Source organism: Peromyscus maniculatus, chromosome 9, assembly GCF_049852395.1.
Source record: "Peromyscus maniculatus bairdii isolate BWxNUB_F1_BW_parent chromosome 9, HU_Pman_BW_mat_3.1, whole genome shotgun sequence".
NCBI classification, from domain to species: domain Eukaryota; kingdom Metazoa; phylum Chordata; class Mammalia; order Rodentia; family Cricetidae; genus Peromyscus; species Peromyscus maniculatus.
Genome location: NC_134860.1, coordinates 206,961 through 227,051, shown reverse-complemented (window position 1 = coordinate 227,051; position 20,091 = coordinate 206,961). Strand labels below are relative to the sequence as shown.

Sequence of the window (20,091 nt, the reverse complement as noted above, 5' to 3'; positions counted from 1 at the left end):
TACGACCCATGAAGGACAGGACTCAGATCATCACTGGACTCCAAGTGGAATCTAGGAAACAGCAGAGCAGTGCGCTTTTAAAACCCAGAAGGGAGAGTATTCTGTGAGGCCTACTTAAACTGTCAGAGAGCTATCAGAGTATTGGTAGGAAACTGGCATTTCAGAGGAAGGGTGAGAAATCATTTATTGTGTCCATTCCTTTTCATGACATTATCAGAAGTTATGTTACAGTAATAAAAAGAGAATAAAACAAAGATATAGAACCCAGGGTCAGGGGCACAGTGCAGGATACAGTTGAGACCAAGGCAGTAAAAGAAGAGGCTGAGGAAAGCCAGCGGGGGTGAGGTGCAGTAAACACAAGCACTTGGGAGGTTGAGGCAGGAGGATCTGAAAGTGCAGGCCAGCCTGGGTTACATAGTGAGGCCCTACCTTTTAACTAACTAACAGACAAACAACTGGGGAAGGGAGGGTGGAGACTGTGATGATATCAGGACTTTTGTTTCAGTGAGAACTTAGACTGAAAAAAAACATATATTAGCTTAAAAAGTGTTTAAACTCCTAATATACTGAATGTTGTTTAAGGAAAGAAATACGGCATATTATATAACTCACATGTAAATAGTCAATAAAGTACAAATAGATTGATAACATAGTATTCCTCTGAAGATAATAGTAAAATTAAGATGGTCATGTGTAAGAGATTTTTGATTAATGTCTACAATGGAAGTTTTTTCCTTGAATATATTATTTAAAAATACAAATGTAATAGACAGGCCTGGTGATGCCTGCCTGTTAATACTATTTATTACATTCAAGTGGGCCAGAAAGACTTTGAGTTCCAGGCTATCCTGGACTCTGTAGTGACATGCTGCCTCAAAAAAACCTAAATAAATAAATAAATACAAGAAATGTAAATGTAAATAATGGGGAAATGGTTAAAAGTTAGTGCTTGTAGGAAGTGCATTTTGGAAGTAGAGTAGAGTAAGACAGGGAACAGATAGGACAGGTTAGGCCTCACATCTTGTAGGACTAGTGGCTTTTCAAATTGTCTAAATATGAAGTGGATACGGTGGCATAGGTCTATATTCCTAACTACCTGGGAGGGTAAAGGAGGAGAATCACAAGTTCAAGGCCAGTATAGGCAACAGGCAACTTATGTCTCAAAATAAAATGTAAAAAGAGGCCTGGGATATTGCTCAGTGGTTAAGTATGTGCCTGTCTTGTACAAGACTCTACCTTCAGTTCCTACTACCCTTCCCCCTAAGAACCTATCTTTGTTTTTAAGAAAGGCAGATAACCTGTAAGAAATGAAAAGGAGCTGTGTGGCCTTGGGAAACCTAGAGGTCATGGTGGTGGTGGTGTGATTTCAGTCATTGATTAGTGAGTGCAGACTAAATTGCAGTTAAAGAGTCAGAGAACAGAAAAATTGTTTCTCATAGTGTAGAGGAATTGATTGAAGGACACCAGCTGGTATACAGGAGGAAAGAATGAAATATGCAGAATAGATACATCTGCCTCAGTGAAGTGCAGAATATGAAAAGATGACTTTAAGTAAATTGTAAAGATACATTAAATGCTTACAGAGAGTACTTGATAAAGCACAGTTATTTTTTTATTTCTTTTCGGTAGCTAGCTCTTCTAAAATGATCCATTTTCTTGATGTATGGTATATAGACTTTTCTGAATTGTGTCAACAGGAAAGAGTGAACTGTTGTGTATAGCATTGTTTCTCTTATTTAAGTGAACTGCCTTCTCAGAATTGCTTCATTTCAACTTTATACCGTGGCATAGAGATCACATTTGTTTCTTTTAATTCCTTTATACAAAGGTCTAGACTTTACAATATGATGATATCTAATGAAAACGGAGGCATATTCTTTCCCTGTTTTCTGTACTAATTTGATTGTTCTAGTAAGTTCAGTTCTCTAGTTCCCTTTCTAGGTTCAAGCTTTTTGTTGAAGCTTGGTCACAGGGATAATGCTATCATCTTTAAATTTGGTCATGGAATGTGCTGCCCTGCTCCACTCAGGGAATGCGGCTCTGTTTGAGCTTGGGTAGTAACGCTTGTTTTCTTTGGCAGAGAAGCTGATTGTCCAGGGGCATCTAACCAAAGTGGCAGAAGACTCAAGGCTTTCAAAAGGTTTGTTTCCTGTTTCCCTGGTCTGGCAGTTAGTTTGGATAATGAAAGTTAGTTCAAATTGTCAAGGTATTTTAGCCAAGAGTTTATTTCTTGTAGCATATAAAATGTCACTCTAGCAACAGTATCGGATATTATATAAACTATTTAAATGTCGATTTTAAGAAAAAATAGGAAAGTTTCTTTTAATGTAGTCATTTGTATGTGGTTAAAGTTAATGCTTGTGAAGTAGGTTTGCTTTTGACCTTTGTCTCATTTCTACAGTGTTTTCAGTTTTCATCTCAAAAGTTTAGTCAATACAATGGAAACCTTTTATGAGTGAAAAATACTTAAAATTTCATTTCGAAAATTATTGTATCTTTAACATTCTTTATGATATTCAGTGTTTATCTATTTTGTTATCTCAATTTGATTAAAACAAAAGTGGATGACTTTTGCCAATGTAAAATTGTGTTATATTTGATAATTAACAGTCAAGTAATTCTCCAAAGTAGTTTTCCTTTTCTTTTCTTTTTTTCTTCTTTATTTTTATTACAGTTATTAAACTTAGGGAAGAAAGTTAAGGTTTACTTCATATTGCTACTTTTAAGCATAGGGACACTAGTTAAATAAATCAGGCAGGATGTATTCGTTGTTAGAGTGGAAGTTTTATCAGACTTAGCCAGCATAAAATTGTAAACTAGTTTCATAATCCTCGTCAGTTAAAACAACGAAAGTTCCGAGTTTTTAATGCTTGATTTTGGTATATTTGGTATTGTCAGATTAACTGGCTTGCGTACTTTTTAAAGTGTTTTTAAACAGATTGTGTTATTTGGATGTCTGGTAGCTTTCCTTCTGAGTTTTGTGCACAGTAGATGCCATATTAGGAGAAAGAATGCACAGACTATGCAATGCTAATATTGTTCTGGCAAACAGGCATTTGGTTTCAGAATAGTAAACTATTTTTAGTACATATGCACTTCATTTCATCTTATTACAGTGAGATGAGAACAGATTTTAAAATAGCCTTGACTTCACCACCTCTGTGCCTATTCTAATCTGTTGATTGAGTAACTGACACTTCAGACTGGAAGCAGAACAGAGGGCGAAGGTGACCGGTGCTTCTTTAGGAAAAGTGCCCAGCTGCCTTAGTGCTCCCTCCATTCTGGAATAGAATATATTTGCTTGAACTCAGGTGAAGGTTTAGAAAAAGATATGTGCAACATTACTGATTTTAAAAAATGATGGATTTGGGCTGGAGAGATGGCTCAGCGGTTAAGAGCACTGGCTGCTCTTCCAGAGGTCCTGAGTTCAATTCCCAGCAACCGCACGGTGGCTCACAACCATCTGTAATGAGATCTGGCACGCAGGCAGAACATTGTATATATAGTATGTAAATAAACCTTAAAAAAAATGATGGATTTAAAATACACATAGATAGTTTTGAAAAACCTGTTTTGATTCAGCATTTCTACTTTTGGGTCTCTTCTTGGTTTTGTTTTTTGAGAAAGGCTCTCCATTGTGCAACTTGGTTTAGCCTTGAGCTTCTGTCTCAGCCTCCCGAGTGCTGAGATTACAAATGGGAACGGCTACATTCAGCTGGGTTCTTATCTCATGGAACAAACCGGACAAGTGTTCAAGGTGCTTTGTTTCAGTCTGGTATTTATTAAATCTGTGATGGCAAATAATTCATGCAAGTGGACGTAATTCATTTTCCAAGAATGATACCATAAATATATACGCTTTACATTTTATTAATCAACATTTGTTAATACTTTTCACTTTGCCAGATTCCTGAGAGCAAGCTGGGTAGCCATAATAGTTATATTTTAAATGTTTAAATATGGCTATAAAATACTTCTTGAATTTGACTAAAATTACTTGTCTTGTAAAAATGCATTTAGTGATTTTTATGTGGACTTTGTCTTTTTTTCCATTGAAAGTGACAGTTGCTAGATTATAAGCTGTTACCAGTCTTACTGTTTCCTCTGAAGGCTTCATTTAACATGGTATATAATCATGTCTTGCATGTTCTTTCTGATTTAGGACTAACTCAAGTTACTGTCTTTATATATCCATAGTAGCTTAGGAGTGAAAAAGAATACAAGTAGATAATTCTAACTGTATATCCTCAGGCAACTCATTTTAGATCTTTAACCCTCAGTTTCCCCACTGTTCTTGGTGTGTGTGTTAGGCTGGTTGTTTTGTTTTTGAGACAGGGTCTCACTGTGTATCCTTGACTGGATTCAAAGCCATGATGCTCTGATGTCAGCACTCCCTTAGTGCTGGATTACATATGTCTCAGCATGTCCAAGTTTACTTTCTTCATTTGTAAAATGAAATTTAGCGTACAGGATTACTGTGGCATTCTTAAAAAGTATTTGTGTGTTTGTTTTTGTGGGTATGGGAGTGTGCACTTGCCATGCATGGCATGCCTGTATACAGGTTGGGTGACAGCCTGTGTGAGTTGGTTCTCTCCTACCACATGGGGTCTGGGAATTGAGCTAAGGCTGTCAGGCTTGGAACCAAGTGTCTTTATCTGCTGACGTCTTGTTGGCCCATATGTGGGGATTTAACAATACACTGCTTATAAGCAGGAAGCTCTGGGCTCACATTGAACAAAGGTTAATACAGCTAGATTTGATACTCAGATCCCAGCATACACGGGCTAAGACAAAAGGAGCGCCATGAATCTGGGGCTATTCTGGACTACATAGTAAGTTCCAGGCCAGCTTAAGATATAGAGCGAGACCTTGTTTAAAACAAAAACAAAGTGAATTCTTTCTCTTTCTTGATCTTCAACTTTACCTTCTTTCCAAGTAATGGGTCCAGTGGTACACACAGAAATGGCCTATGGTTGGTGTGTTTGTTCTGTGGTAGTTGTGCATAGTCAAGATACCATGCAACAGTCACTGCATATGACTCTCAGTTTACGAGTAGCTTTGTTACTATGTTGCTAGTTCTTCCATTTTCTTTTATATGTATCTTTTTTTGGGGGGCGGGGGGGGGGGGAGGGGGGGGATTCCGAGACAGGGTTTCTCTGTGAGTTTTGGTGCCTGTCCTGGATCTCACTCCATAGACCAGGCCAACCTCAAACTCACAGAGATCCGCTTGCCTCTGCCTCCTGAGTGCTGGGATTAAAGGCGTGCTCCACCACCGCCCGGCCTTTTATATATATCTTAATGATGAAATACTGCAGAGAAAAAAAATTAATCAGTAACGAATTTTTAAAAATACTTTTAAAAGGGGCTGGAGAGATTGCTCAGCAGTTAAGAGTACTTGCTGCTTGTTTTAAGTACCAGAGTTCAGTTCCCAGTACCCACATCAGGTGATTCACAACTATCTGTGATTCCATCTCCAGGGAACTTGGCAGTTGTATGTACATATCCACATGCAGATACACACATCTACAGTGAGTTAAAAATAGTACTTTCTAAAGATTGATTTTTGCTGTTCTTAGATTATGTGTATATTATATGCATGTCTCTGTGTTGGCATATGCATGTAAGTACAGGTTCCCTCAAAATCCAGAAGAGGGTGTTAGAGCCTCTGGAGCTAGAGTTACGGGTGGCTGTAAGCTGCCAAAGTCAGGTGCTGGGAACTGAACTCAGGTCATCTGGAAGAGCAATGCAAAGTCTGAACTCTTAAGTCATCTCTAGCTCTAGTAATAACTTTTTAATACTACAAAGTTAGATACCGCTTCATGACCAAAAATAGATGTTTTAAAAAGAAATAGATGTTCTATCATTTGTTTGTTCTGTCTTCTGTTTCATTCTTGAGTGGATTTAGTGAAGTTAGTAAACACCCTCATGTCCCCATCTCTAGCAATAGGCATTGATTGATACCTTTGTTGTGTATGCTACTAGACCTTGAAAATACTGTGTAACAAAAACTTCATAGCTTGTTGGATATGCGCTGTAATCCCAGCACTTACAAGCTGAGGCAGTAGATTCATAAGTAAGAGGTAGCATGGGCTACACAATGAATCCCTGTCTCAAGAAAGAAAAAAGGGGGGCAGGGGGCAGAGGGAGAAGCAAAATCTCTAAATAGCTTGAACTAAATATATAAATATTTTAAATCAGTCTCTCCCTGTATGTGTGTGTGTGTGTGTGTATATATGTATGTATATATATTATACTTACTTTAATTTTTAGTTAATAAATTAAGTATCAATACATATTTAATCTTCCATAATGATAGTACTGTAAGGAGCATCTTTATGTAATACCTCACATAATCAATTATTTCCTTAGGAAAAAATAAAAGTGGGTTTATACATTTTATTTATTTATTAGATGTAATATATATATATATATATATATATATATATATATATATATATATATGGACACACGTATATGTAATACTCTGCATGTATGTATGTGTACCATATATGTGTCTGGGGCCCAGAGAAAGCAAAAGGGGTCTTGGATCTCCAGCACCTGGAGTTATAGTCAGTTGTGAGCCACTTTATTGGTGCTGGAACCAAACCAAGACTCCCTGCGAGAGTAGGAAATGCTCTTAACTGCTGAGGCATCACTCCAGTTCATGGTTTTGCATATTTTTAAATTTTGATGTATATTGTCACAATGGTACAGTCAGACATATGCCATGATTATTTATGATCATGAAGATAGTAATCCACTTAATATGATTTTCTCATTAGAGAAATAACATCTATATACCCCAGAAAGTGGAATATGATCAACAGGGGGTGGGGTGCGGTAGGGTAGCGTGGGGGGGGGAACAACAGAAAATACATAATAAAAAAGAGTAACATACTAGAAAAATACTTATTTCCTTAGAAGTAATGAGGTAAAAGCTATACCTTACAACATGGGCCAGATAGAGAAAGTGGCTGTTGAGGTTAGGGAAGTGTGGATTCAAGCAAAGAATTGTAGTCTGTAATGAGCTGTTATGCACATCCCTATAAAGAAGCCTGCATAACTGGACCCCTGTGGGAATTGATACAGGCATGACATTATGGCTAAATTTTGCAATATGAAGCTTAGCTGATGCCTAGAAGTGATGTTATAGAATTTTAGTTGAGGAAATGACCTTCTCTGTAATCACTGTCCTAAAGAATGCCAAAGAACATATAGGTATGCTACTATATTGATTGGGACTTAGTCACTTATAATCTTTAATAAACTGTCGGCCTATGATTGGACTTTTGAGGGCACTGGCCTAGAATGACCTGGTCAGATGTGGCAGAGTATCTCTTGAAAACATACCGGAACCTTTAGAACAGGTGCCCCTTCTTGTTGTAACCCCTGTTCATTGTGTTGTCTTTAGAAATGGGCTCCTCATGTAAGGGGTACTTTTATACTTGTAAGTTTAGAATGATTTTGTGACGGCACTGAGGGAAGCCTCCAGCCTTTTCCTTCAGTCATCTTCAGTTTCCTCATTGCCCTGGGAACTCTGCTGCATTTGGTGTCTTTCCTGATTACTGTAACAAAGCTGGCTGCAGTTTGTTCCCGGTTGATAAGTGGACAGACTCGAGTAAAAGCCCAGCCCCCCTGCACAGCAGGCAGGACCCACACTGTGATTTGCTGTGAACTCTGAGAAATAACCAGCACTGCATTTTGGATCGGGTGGTGAAGAACAAAGAGATTGAGTGATCTTAGTTGGTTTTTAATACTATTTTGCATAGGCACATATTCTGAGCATTCATACTTAAAGCGGTTTTCTTGAGAGAAGGTGTTGAGTTATGATAACATTTTGACTTTTGTGTTTTTCCTAATAGAAAACCAGGCAAGAGCAAAGGAATCTGACTTATCAGATACTCTGAGTCCAAGCAAGGAAAAAAGCAGCGACGACACTACAGGTGAGTTTTAACCTAGTATTTACAAATCTGAACAGCCTCCTGGCAATTTAGATTTATTAGTTAATGTGGTTGGAAATTCAGAGTTTGTTTTTAGTGAAAAAGCAGTGTTTTGACTTAATAAAATCTTGAATATTTTGTTAAAAATATTTTCAACTATCCAAGCATAGGAGATGTGTACTTTTGATTTATTGTGATAATAATAACTTGCTGATAGATTTATCAACCCTATAATTCTTTCTCCCCCTTGTAGACGCCCAGATGGATGAGCAAGACCTAAATGAACCCATTGCTAAAGTGTCTCTTTTAAAAGGTACTTTAATGTGTTTTCACATCATTTTAAATCTGTTTCATGTATATGAAGTTTTACATTTTAGTTTGCTCATTAAGAAAGGTTGTGTATAGTAGGAGGAACTAAAATTTAAAGTGTTGGTGCCAGTACTTGCTAAAAAATACATGTACACATTTAAATTACATACTAGCTTGAGTCAGTTTTCCTTTGCTGGTCTTCCTCATTTCCCAATAATTACCTGGTTCTCAAGAGACTCTGAGAGACAGGGGGCTCAGATCTTTCTCTCTCTTTCACAATTACATCTTCCCCATCTGTTTTCTCCCTCCAGGGTCTTCCATATCCCACCCGTGCCCTCTTTTCTTTATTGTTGTTACTTGTATGTGCATAAACACATGAATACAGCCTGCATAGTCTGTTTAGTGTAGCCTCTATGTGTGTGGTTTCAGGGCTGAGGACTTAGCAATTGGATAACTGTCCCTGGGGAAGATGGAGTCTCCCGCTCTCACTGGGCTGAGATGTGCTGTGCTGAACCTCTTTACTTGTCTTCCTCCTAAAAAGGAAGTATGTCTATTTCTTGGTAGTTGCTCTTAGAATACAGTGGATAGGACGTGCCGATTATTTACCTAAGGATTTTAAAATAAAGTGTCTTGGGGAAACTTGTTGGTAAACCTGTGATTCTGAGCATATACTTCTTTCCTTGTCTCCCATTACACAAAGTTTCTGTCCAGTGGATGAAGATGTGGGGAGTGGTGGACTAACACCAACCAGGAGGCTCTCTGGGAGGAGAACAACAGTGCTAGCTGTTGAAGGTTCTTTGTGTACACATATCTATTGTTCTAGTGGGACTATTAAGGGACCTCACAGCCCAGACTCTGGATTTTGAGATATGAGGAAGGAGGCTTGGTTCACCCCGCATGACCCGGCTGCTGGCCTAGTTTAACCATGGCAAGAATGAGTTTACCCAGATTTTCCCAGTGGTCTTTTCTCTGGACACCCTCACTTTCTTTCTCCTTCTCCATGGAGGCTGAAAATCACATGGCTGCTGGAACCAGTGTTGACTGAATTCCACAGCCCAGAGATGTTCCTGAGGATTGCTGAACCAGACAGCCAACCAATGTGTCCTTCAGTCTGATCACAGTTTCCTTTAATTATTGATCTGTACAGCTCCTAGGTGACTTTTGGGTTGAAAAGGCATGATTTTTTTCATGTCATAGTAATTAAAATAAGTGAATGTTTGCACAGTTTAGAAATCTTGATAGCAATGCAAAACTATTATTTTATAAGATGCTATGGATACTGGAAAAAAGGGATGAGGTCATTGTTAAGAGTACCTGCCACTCCTGTGCAAGGCCCTGGGTTTGCAAGATTCCCAGCATGCAAAACAAATAAACATGCAAACAAACAGGCTGGTACTAGGGAAGGGATTACTGTAAACAAACAGATAAAAGAGCTGATACTGGGCAGAGGTAAACAGAACCTCAGTGCTTTATGGAAACATGAAAAAATAAGAAAGGAAGTAAATAATGATAAAGGAAATTTAAGTAATAAACTCTCATAAAAGTAGCAGTTTATATGGTCTTTTGTGCTGCATAAATATCTTAAATCTTCTTGTCAGCTAAATTTGGATTCATTTTTAAGTAGCATTGTGATTGTGTTAATTGTATTCAACTGTTATTCATGCTTTTTTATTTATTTTAATTTATTTTTAATTATGTGTATGTATAGATAGAGGAAGACCTCTAACATTGACCTCTGGCCTCTATATTCACAAGTACACATGCATGTGTCCACACATGCATACATGTATGGACACATATATACCCATACACCATGCACATTCACATGCATGCATACACACACACTCTTTCTCTGTCTCTCTCCCTCCATTCCTCCTTCCCTCCATTCTTACAGTTCTGTGTGATTGCCAGTTTTTGTTAATGAAATAGTATTTTTAACAATAGCTGTTCAAAGATTTTGAAGCTGGATGTGGTGGCACATGCCTGTAATGTCAACATTTGGGAGGGCAGGAGAGAAAGGAACTCAAGGCCATCTTCAACTGTGTAGCAAATTTAGAGGCCCATCTGCCTCTCAGTAAAATAGAAAGATTTCACAACTTGATTTTTTAAAATTATTTTTAGATTTATTTCATTTTTAATTAACTATGTGTGTATGTCTATGTGCAAATAAGTGCATGAGTGCAGGTACCTGTGGAGGCCAGAAGAGGTTATTAGATACTTTGGAGGTGGAGTTACAGGAGTTTGTAAGCTGCCTTTTGTGGCTGCTGGGAACTGAATTTTGGTACTCTGTCAAAGCAGTACACTCTGAACTGCTGAGCCATCTCTCCAGCGCCTCACAGCTGGTTTTTAAGAACAGAGTGGTAAAGACCAGAGCAGTGGCTCAATGGAAGAGCACACGCTGCTCTGGAGGACTGAGTTTGGTTCTCAGCACCCACACAGTGGTTTACAGCTGTCCATAACTCTAGTTTGAGAGGACCCAGTACCCTCTGACTCCTGTGGGCACCAGGTGTGAATGTGGTCTGCATGAATGCATGCAGGAGAAACACTCCTACATATAAAATAAAAATCTTTAAGGAGAGAACCGACTGTTAAGTCATTACATGCTTGACTAGGAGCAGGGGAATTTTATCAAAGTTGTCAAGAAATAACTGCTATTACTTTAAATGATGAGTATTGTTTTTCCTTTGTGAGAGTTTTATATATTCCTAAAGTTATTTATTTACTTTAAGTTACTAGAAACATTTAAATTGTGCTTTATTTTGTGTGGTTATGATTTGTAATCTATATAATTAGGTGTAGTAGCTTGACAGAATTTTCTGGTTTGATATGGGATACTTGAGACTGCAGTACCCCAGCTTTCCGAGTGCTGGGATTATAGGAGTGCACTACCATACACCACTAGGAATTTTCTCTTAAAGGAAGAGAGTAAATTATCAGACTCAGCCTACAAAAGAAAATAAATTAGGCTGCAGAAGGCTTGCATTTACCCCATCTAAATATTTTCCACTAATACTCATCACCAGACTTTCCCCAAGGTTGTGAAGACTTGTGCAGACTGATTTAAAAAAATTCCTTTTTTAGAAAAAAATTAGGGTGCAGTGAAAGTAGACTTAAACACAATAAACTAAACTAATAAAGCATTTTCCCAGTAAACCTTATGAAAAACAGATGTTTAATCAACCTTAGCACAGAAAGATTTTTCATTCGTCTTTGACAAAAATCGGTTTTGGTTGTTTAGCAAGAGGATTTGCACACTAACTATGTGATTAGTTTGAATGTGGTCATTTGTGTTTATTGCACCAAACTTAATTTGTAAAAATTTTAGTCAGTAGTAGTAGTACTCTTGTGACCAAATGCTCTAGAGTTTGTGTTTGTGTGATTTGATAGATGCCATCTTATTTTTTTGTAATTAAAATGTTGGTTCTTTCTATGGTTCAGAGAACTAATTCGAAAATAGTGCTCCATTGTATGAGTACAGCTCGTTATGGCATTGATTATATTTCCCCCTTTAAAATGTGATTGCTTGGCATAAAACCCACTTCCTTCGTATTTCCTTTGAAAGCAAAGTGCTTGCTGTGTTAGTTTTGTTTCATGGCATGACCTATCACGAGAAGTGTTCTGCTGGGCATGAGAATTGTCTGTCTGTAGACTTCAGAGGTGGATGCTCTTATTAAAGCAAAGCAGCTTTCCTTTAGCTGTTACAGTGATTCATTTACTCTTACTGTGCTTGTAATGATAAAACCAGAAGGGCAAGATAAGCTGATGGAATTTAGTCAGAAATGACTGGGGCTCGTCCTAAGATAGGTGGCATTAGGATTGGTTACTTTAAGAGAGATTTTTTTTTTAATTATTAAAAAAATGCAAACATGGTAAATGTTGAAGAAAACCAGGAACACCTATATATGCTTACTTCCTAGATTCAGTAAGTTTTGATATTCTGCATTCCCTCTATTTAAATATATGTAGGCATATGTTTTTACTTTGACATAATTCCTGACCTATAGAAAAGTTACAGCATTAGGACTAAGAGTCACATATATTCTTCATTCATATTCCCCAAATGTAAGTATTACACCCATAGTTGTTCACTTGATCAAATTTTATTCATCATTATTTTCTCCATCTCTCTCCTTTTACCTGTGGATTATTCAGACATGATAGCCTTTACTCCTAAATACTTTGATACACATATCTAGCTCCTCTTATGTGACTGCTATACCGTTCTCAAAATTAAGAACTTAACATTGATGTGTAACTATACCCCTGATCTGCAGACTTTATTCTCATTTTTTCTGTTGTCTCTGTAATGTGCCAATGACAAAAGAGTCCTGAATCACATATTGCCTTTGTCATGTCTCTCCAGACTCCTTTGTCATTAAACATGTCATTAACAGTTTTGAACAGCATGGGACAATTAAAATGTCTCTCACTTTGTATGTGAGTGATACCTCCTCATGACTAAATTCAAACTATATATATTTACAGAAATATTAGGTCTCATGTCAGAAAGTGCCTGATGTTGGATTGTTCTGTTGTTGGTGACATTAACCTTGACTATTTAAGGTGTTGGTTCTCAGGTTTCTCCTTGCAAAGTAACTAATTTTCTTTTTGTAACTAATGAGTACCTTGTGGAGAATTGCCTATGACTACATACACATTCTGTTAAACCTCAGATTCGTTATTACATGTGTTTTAGCATATGCTGATTATTTTCACCTGAGTAGTTACTGCTATAGTAGGGATCAAAGAATGGCTTCATAACTATAATTTCTTACATATTTATCTTCTTGCCTCCTACTGTAGTAAGAATCTTTATTTTACTTTTTGCTACAAGGTCTCACCCTATAGCCCAGGCTAACCTAGAACTTGCTGTGTAGTAAAGCCGAACTACTTGCAAGCAAAAGAATGTAAAACTCAACTAGAATATAATATAAAAATGTTACTTACTGGATGATGTTGGTCAGTATTCTATAGCCAAAATATTTTTAAATGTTTTGATTTTGTTTGTGTGTGTACGTGTGTGCATTTGTATATGCCTTTTTTTTTTTTTTTTTTTGGGCGGGATGGTGGTTGTGGTATGTATGCCTGTGTGCACTCAGAGGCCAGAAAAGGATATGACATCCTTTGGAGTTGTAGTAACAGGTATTTGCAAGATACCTAGCTTGTTACCTGGGTGCCAGAATCTGAATTCTAGTCCTCATGGTTGCTTAGCAAGCTCTCTTAGCCACGGAGTCACCTTTCTAGCCTACTAGAAGTTTCAATACAGCAAAGATGAGCAACAGAGCAGAAAGGATGTAGCAGGAATCTTAAAGAGTCTTTTCAATAGAAACAAACCTGGAGCTGGGTGTTGGGGTGAACGCTGCAAGATCAGAGAAGCAGAACAAGCCACAACTACCTCACCTGGCCAGTTCCTCAGCTGATCCTGTTTCCTCAGACTGGAAGCTTCTGAGTCCTCATCCAAATGGATCTCAGCTGAACTGCTGCTCAGAAGCCTGATTGCTTAACCAGCCAAAAGCTTCTAGTTTCTGGTCTTCACGCCTTATATATCTTTCTGCTTTCTGCCATCACTCCCTGGGATTAAAGGCTCACTTCCTGGCATTAAAGGTGTGAGTCACCATGCCTGGCTGTTTCCAACGTGGCCTTGAACTCACAGAGATCCAGAGGGATTTCTGCCTCTGGAATGCTAGGATTAAAGGGTGTGCTACCACTGCCTATTCTCTATTTTTAATATTGTGGCTGTCCTGTTCTCTGACCCCAGATAAGTTTATTAGCGTGCACAATATTTTGGGGAACACAATACCACCACAGAAAGAGGTTAGAAAAGTGGCATATTTGAGGTATAATGCTGGCTTAAATTTATTTTAAATTGCTAAGATGACATCAGTTAATAATTCGGCAAGTATGTTTACCTGCTGTGATATGATAGTGAGTACAAAGTAGATACAGTGGAGTATCTTGTCTAGTTTTTATTGTGTGTTTAGGGCTGATGGTGTGTGTTTTTTTTAAATTAAACTATAACTACTTTGTTTCCTCATTACCCTTCCCTCCCTCCAACTCCTATTATGCTACCCTCAAATGGTCTCAGCTTCTTTAACTGTTAGTACACAACACACACACACACACACACACACACACACACACACACTTTTTTTTTATATTCTACAAGTAACATTGTAATAATACTAAAAAAACCCTGTTTTCTGTTTTTAAAACAGTTTTTGGTTTTTTTTTTTTGTTTGCTAGTGTACACCTTTAGTCCTAGCATGCAGGAGGTACAGACAGATCTCATGCCAGCCTAGTTTGCATACTGAGATTCAGACCAGACAGGGATACATAGTGAGATTCTTTCTCAACAAATACAAACAGGCACAACACACATACAGCAAAAACAAACAAATAAAACCAAAAGTTTTTCATTGTTGTTGGTTTAATTGAGTTTCTTTGTTTGGTGGGGTGGGGTGGGATGGGGAGAGCTATGCGTGCAGAGTTAAGAGGACAATCTGAGGGAGTCTGTTCCATCCTGCTGTCTTGTGGGATTCCACGGTGGGACACAGATCCCTGGGGCTGCTTGGATATGCCTCTACCCACTGAGCCAGCTGGTCCTCGCGTGTTTCTTGAAGAAGAATTTCCTTTGTTTTTCCATTTTTATTTAAGTTCCAAGTAAAGTTTTTTGTCTTATTGTTAAATTTCAAAACCGATGGAGAAGGAAGTGGAAAGAGGGCTGATCTGGTAAATTAGGCACCGCTGCCAGACCTGGTGACCTGAGGTCGATCCCCGGAACCTGCGGTGGAGTGGAAGAGCCAGCTTCCTTGTGTTTTCTTCTCTCTCTCTCTCTCTCTCTCTCTCTCTCTCTCTCTCTCTCTCTCTCTCTCTCTCTCTCTCTCTCACACACACACACACACACAGAGAAAGAGAGAAAAATAACAATAGTAATAATAAATATAATTTGAAAATTGATGGAGAACAGTGTTATGCCTATCTCACCAAATTTCAAGTTTTATAGGAGCTATATGTTAGTTTCTGTATTTTATAGTACTAGTATCCATGTTAACTCTGTGTTGTCGAAGGTAAAGATAACTAATATGCTTACTCTAATTTGTTTAACTCAGTTGTGCCATGTGATTAGCTGTGTGTGTGTGTCTAAACATGAAAAAGAGCACTAGACTTTAACTATAGAGATTATAGTGCAGTACTAACACTTGCTTTTAAAATAAATATGTTTTTGCCAGATGACTTGCAGGGTGCACAGTCAGAAACTGAGGCCAAACAAGAAATTCAGCATCTTCGAAAAGAATTGATCGAAGCCCAGGAGCTAGCTAGAGCAAGTAAACAAAAATGCTTTGAACTTCAAGGTGAGATCAAGATCACTGCAACTCCCCCGGGGGCCTGTGAAAGCAGACAGTGTGCTTTGATGTCAGAAAACTCAGAACCCAAGCAGGGTCTCCAGAGTCAGGACTTTGCTAGGCTTGTTCTCAGACATCCATTCAACCTTCTAAGCTTCCATTTCAGATGGTAAGATGAGGACTGTGGTGGTGGTGGCTCATGCAGTTAATCCCAGCACTCAGGAGGCAGAGGCAGACGGATCTCTGAGTTTGAGGCCAGCCTGGTCTACAGAGCGAGTTCCTGAACAGCCAAGTTCCTTATCTGAATTGGTTGGGGTCAAAAGTTTCAGATTTCACAGTTCAGATATTTTTTGGATGTGAGATGCCCAATCAATCAATTTACTTGGGGAAACCCTGTAAATTGAGTTATACTTAATATTAGTGCTCCGTTTGGGGCAGGGAGTTCATTTAACAGTAAGGCTGTGGGCAAGGTTCAGAGTATGGGATCTTCTGAGCTGAGCACAGTGGTACATGTGGAGGAAAGAAGAGCACAAGTTTGAAGTCAGCCTGGGTAGCTAGATTCCCTCAGAAAAGAAAAGAAAAAGGAATAGGATCTCCTCTTGGCTACCTCTCCTCGTGGCCCTTCTGATAACCATTTGCCAGTGGGCCCTGCTGTTCTCTGGACCTTAGGCTTCCTTAGCATTCCAGTGTTTGCCCTTTGGCAATGAATCTTGGAGAGTCCTAAAATCTCATGGATTCTTAGGGCATCTTTAGGTTTTATAAGATGCACTTCCTGAGCTGAAGAACAATTTAAATGCCAAAAAGAAGCCAGGATCATCTTAAGACTATTTCCTTTCCTGATTTTTAAAGACATTACTATCTTGATGAGCTGTGAGGATGGTAGCTCAAGTTAGCTATAGTTCCGTTTAAGGCCAGCCTAACTTGGTGAAACCCTGGCTTTGATCCCCAGAACCGAAAAATTTAAAAACAACAACAACAACAACAAAAAAAACAACAAAACAAAAACAGGCATTCCTTTCTCTTGACTCTTAGAGGATACAGGCTAACACTTAATTACAATGAAAAAATATTTCGCAATCAGCCATTAATTTGTATTTACTGTGTGCTTCACAGTAAACACAAGAATGTTATGTTTTGGGTTTTTTTTTTTAATTTTGTTTTGTTTTGGTGTGTGATTTTTAAGATTTGTTTTGTTCATTTGTAGTTGGAGGGTGTTTTTGGTTTTGAGATAGGGTCTCACTATGTAGCCCTTGCTGGCAAGGGGCGCTGCACAGACCAGCTTGAACTCACAGAGATCTGTCTACCTCTGTTACCTAAGTACTTGGATTAGATTAAAGTGTGCAATACCATGCCTGGCCCTTAATACATTATTCTTTTTTAATGGTGCTAGGGCTTGTACCTGGGCCTTGGTGTATAGTAGGCAAGCACTCCACCACTGAGGTATATTTCTTTTTTTTTTTTTTTTTTTTTTTGGTTTTTCGAGACAGGGTTTCTCTGTGTAGCTTTGCGCCTTTCCTGGGACTCACTTGGTAGCCCAGGCTGGCCTCGAACTCACAGAGATACTCCTGGCTCTGCCTCCCGAGTGCTGGGATTAAAGGCGTGCACCACCACCGCCCGGCTGAGGTATATTTCTAATTCTCTTTTATAGACAGGGTCCTCCAACATAGCCTAGACTAGCTTTGAGTTCAGTGTGTAGCTGAGGCTGGCCTTGAACTTGTGAACTTCTTTGCCTTGGCCTTCCTAGTATTTGGGATTATAAGCCCGTGCTATCAGACAGTGATGATTACTAATTATTAGGATATTTATTATGTAAGAAAGGCTTGTTGGTGGTATGGTATGTAGCAACTCTGTAACTGGGTTTTATAGATTTGTTACTTACTATTGTTTTGTGTTCCTAAAATCTTAATGGCTAATATTGATAATACTTATCACCTAACTCTTGTGTCTTTCAGTAAACTATGAAAGAAAAATTTTAGAAATTTCTACTTATGCAATTGTGAATGCTTTTCATTAACTCACAAAATTCGATCCACCTTGTTTTTGCTTTTTAGCTCTTTTGGAAGAAGAACGTAAAGCCTATCGAAATCAAGTTGAGGAATCTGCTAAACAAATACAGGTTCTTCAAGGTATGGGGCATCCCAAGACTGAGATGGCTGTGGTTATTGTCTGGTTCAGTGATTGAAAAGGCACGACACAGTAAGACTGCAGAGTTCTCAGTTGTCATGCCTCTGGTTCTTCCCTAGAAACTGTTAACACTGGCCTCTTGGACATTTTTTCTTTAAAGGAGATGACAGGGAGGGATTGTCCCATTAACCCAGTATTTAGACCTAAAAGGCAGGGGTGATGCTAACTGTGGTGGTGCATGTCTGTAATCTCAAGAGACGAGGCAGGAAGGTCATGAGTTCAAGACCCACCTCAGCTACATAATGAATTTGAGGTTTGCTGGAGCTAAATAAAACTTTGTCTCACCCCCTCACCCAAAATATTTTCACCAGCAAGAGGACAGAAAACTATGTATTACATATAAACATACATATATATCCCTTTCTACCTAATGCTCGTTTTTATATCTGTATGAAGGCATTGGAAAAACAAAGAGAACAATTACCAAAATATTAACATGAATCTCATCTCTGTGGGAAATAAAATGTGCCTTAGACTTTTGGCTTTTCCCTTTTGCATCTGTGTTTGGCATTCCACGTGTCTAACACGGATTGCTTGTGTAATTTAATCAAAAGAAACAGCTGTGACCGCTAGGCCACATAAAAGCTGTGTCCTGTAATGTGTCGTAATTTTGTTCCTGATTCCTATGAACTTAAGAAAATGATAGTGAATGCTCTTTTACAGTCCAGCTGCAGAGGTTACACGTGGATATGGAGAATCTCCAAGAGGAAAAGGACACTGAAATCTCCAGCACAAGAGATAAATTGCTTAGTGCCCAAGATGAGATTTTGCTCCTTCATCAAGCAGCGGCAAAGGCTGCTTCTGAGCGGGACACTGACTTTGCTTCTTTGCAAGAAGAGCTTAAGAAGGTGAGAGTGGAGCTTGAGGGCTGGAGGAAAGCAGCGTCTGAATATGAGAAAGAAATCACCAGTTTACAGAGCAGTTTCCAGCTTAGATGTCAGCAGTGTGAAGACCAGCAAAGAGAGGAGGCAACAAGGTTGCAAGGTGAGTGAGTGTTTAGGCACAAAGCTCCTAACTCCTGCTTTCAGGGAATAGGAGGGGGTGGCCCTTAATCACACCATGTTGTCCCAGCCCACACCTGCTAGGTCCTAACTGGTGGCCGCAGTGATTGTTCTTTTTGATAGAAGGTAACTATGTAAACCAGGGCTTCTGTATTAGGGCTGTAGGTGTATTCTGCAGGTCTACAGGTTCTGTGATAAGTGTGTTTTTACAGTCATATACTATTAATTCTTTATAATGCCATTGTTATATGTCATAACAATGGAGCACACTCATAATCCCAGCACCTAGGAAGTAGAGACCAGAGGATTATGAGCGTAAAGCCTGCCTCGGTTATATCCTGAGAGTGTATGTCAAAAACAAGCAAACAATAACATTATTGTCTTAAAACAGTGAAGCAGCCAGGTATAGTGGAACACACTCATAATGCCAGTGCTTGGGAGGCAGAGGCAAGTGGTGCTCTGTGAGTTTGTGGCCAGCCTGGTTTACATAGAGCTGTCCCAGCCAGTCTGGGCTCCACAGTGACCTCCTGGCCAACAAACAAAACAAACAGTGAAGGAAAAGAAATACCTTGTTTTTTAAGGTGACAGCATCTCTTTGCACAATAGAAGCAAAGTGATGGGTATTAAAGACTGCTCTATAAAAACCGACATGCTTTGAAGAGTGGAAAATGTATTCTTTGAAATGTTACTATGTCTCCTTTGAATACAGGTGTTTTTGGTTCCTATATTAACAAATATGTTTTGTGGCTATTTTAGGTGAACTAGAGAAGTTGAAAAAGGAATGGAATGTATTGGAAACTGAATGCCATTCTCTAAAAAAGGAAAATGTTTTGTTGTCATCAGAACTGCAGCGGCAAGAAAAAGAATTGCACAAGTATGTAAGAATTTCCTTTTAACTTCAAAATATTTATCTTTAATTTTTATGGAAATTAAATTTTGATACTTAAATACCATTTTGGAGGAAAATGTTCAGCCAAACTAGTTATTTGACAAGTTAAACATAGTAAGTATTACATCGTTTCATTCCTTTTACCACCGTATCCTGTAAGCAAGCTCCTTTTGGAATACCCTAGAATTCAGATCCAGTTAGATGCCCCTGCTGGGCATTCCCCACTGCTGAAAACAAACAGCACAGATTCAAACCAGAAACTGCCCTGTTAACAAAATGACACTACATTTCACATATAAAATGATTGTTCTTTCATCCCATTGATCTGTTAGTAAGAGTGGTGATCTCTATAACATAGAATTTACCACAAGAGGGATGAATTTAGCTTCTAAATCACATAAGATGTGGCTAGGAATATAGCAAAC

General features: G+C 38.6%; 1 protein-coding gene across 39 annotated transcripts in view; it reads left to right on the top strand.

Annotated features, from left to right (window-relative positions):
* Positions 1-20,091, top strand: part of Slmap (sarcolemma associated protein) — a 144,746-nt gene that overhangs the window by 106,989 nt on the left and 17,666 nt on the right. For 16 of the 39 annotated variants that reach the window (XM_042284458.2, XM_042284459.2, XM_042284448.2 and 13 more), the window contains 7 exons: positions 2,081-2,140; positions 7,863-7,943; positions 8,194-8,253; positions 15,479-15,601; positions 17,644-17,718; positions 18,440-18,760; positions 19,534-19,651. In XM_042284458.2, the coding sequence (XP_042140392.1) occupies positions 2,081-2,140; positions 7,863-7,943; positions 8,194-8,253; positions 15,479-15,601; positions 17,644-17,718; positions 18,440-18,760; positions 19,534-19,651 (838 nt within the window). Of the gene's footprint in view, positions 1-2,080; positions 2,207-7,862; positions 7,944-8,193; positions 8,254-15,478; positions 15,602-17,643; positions 17,719-18,439; positions 18,761-19,533; positions 19,652-20,091 lie in introns of all 39 variants that reach the window. The other 23 variants (XM_042284468.2, XM_042284469.2, XM_042284464.2 and 20 more) reach the window with 4 other exon arrangements.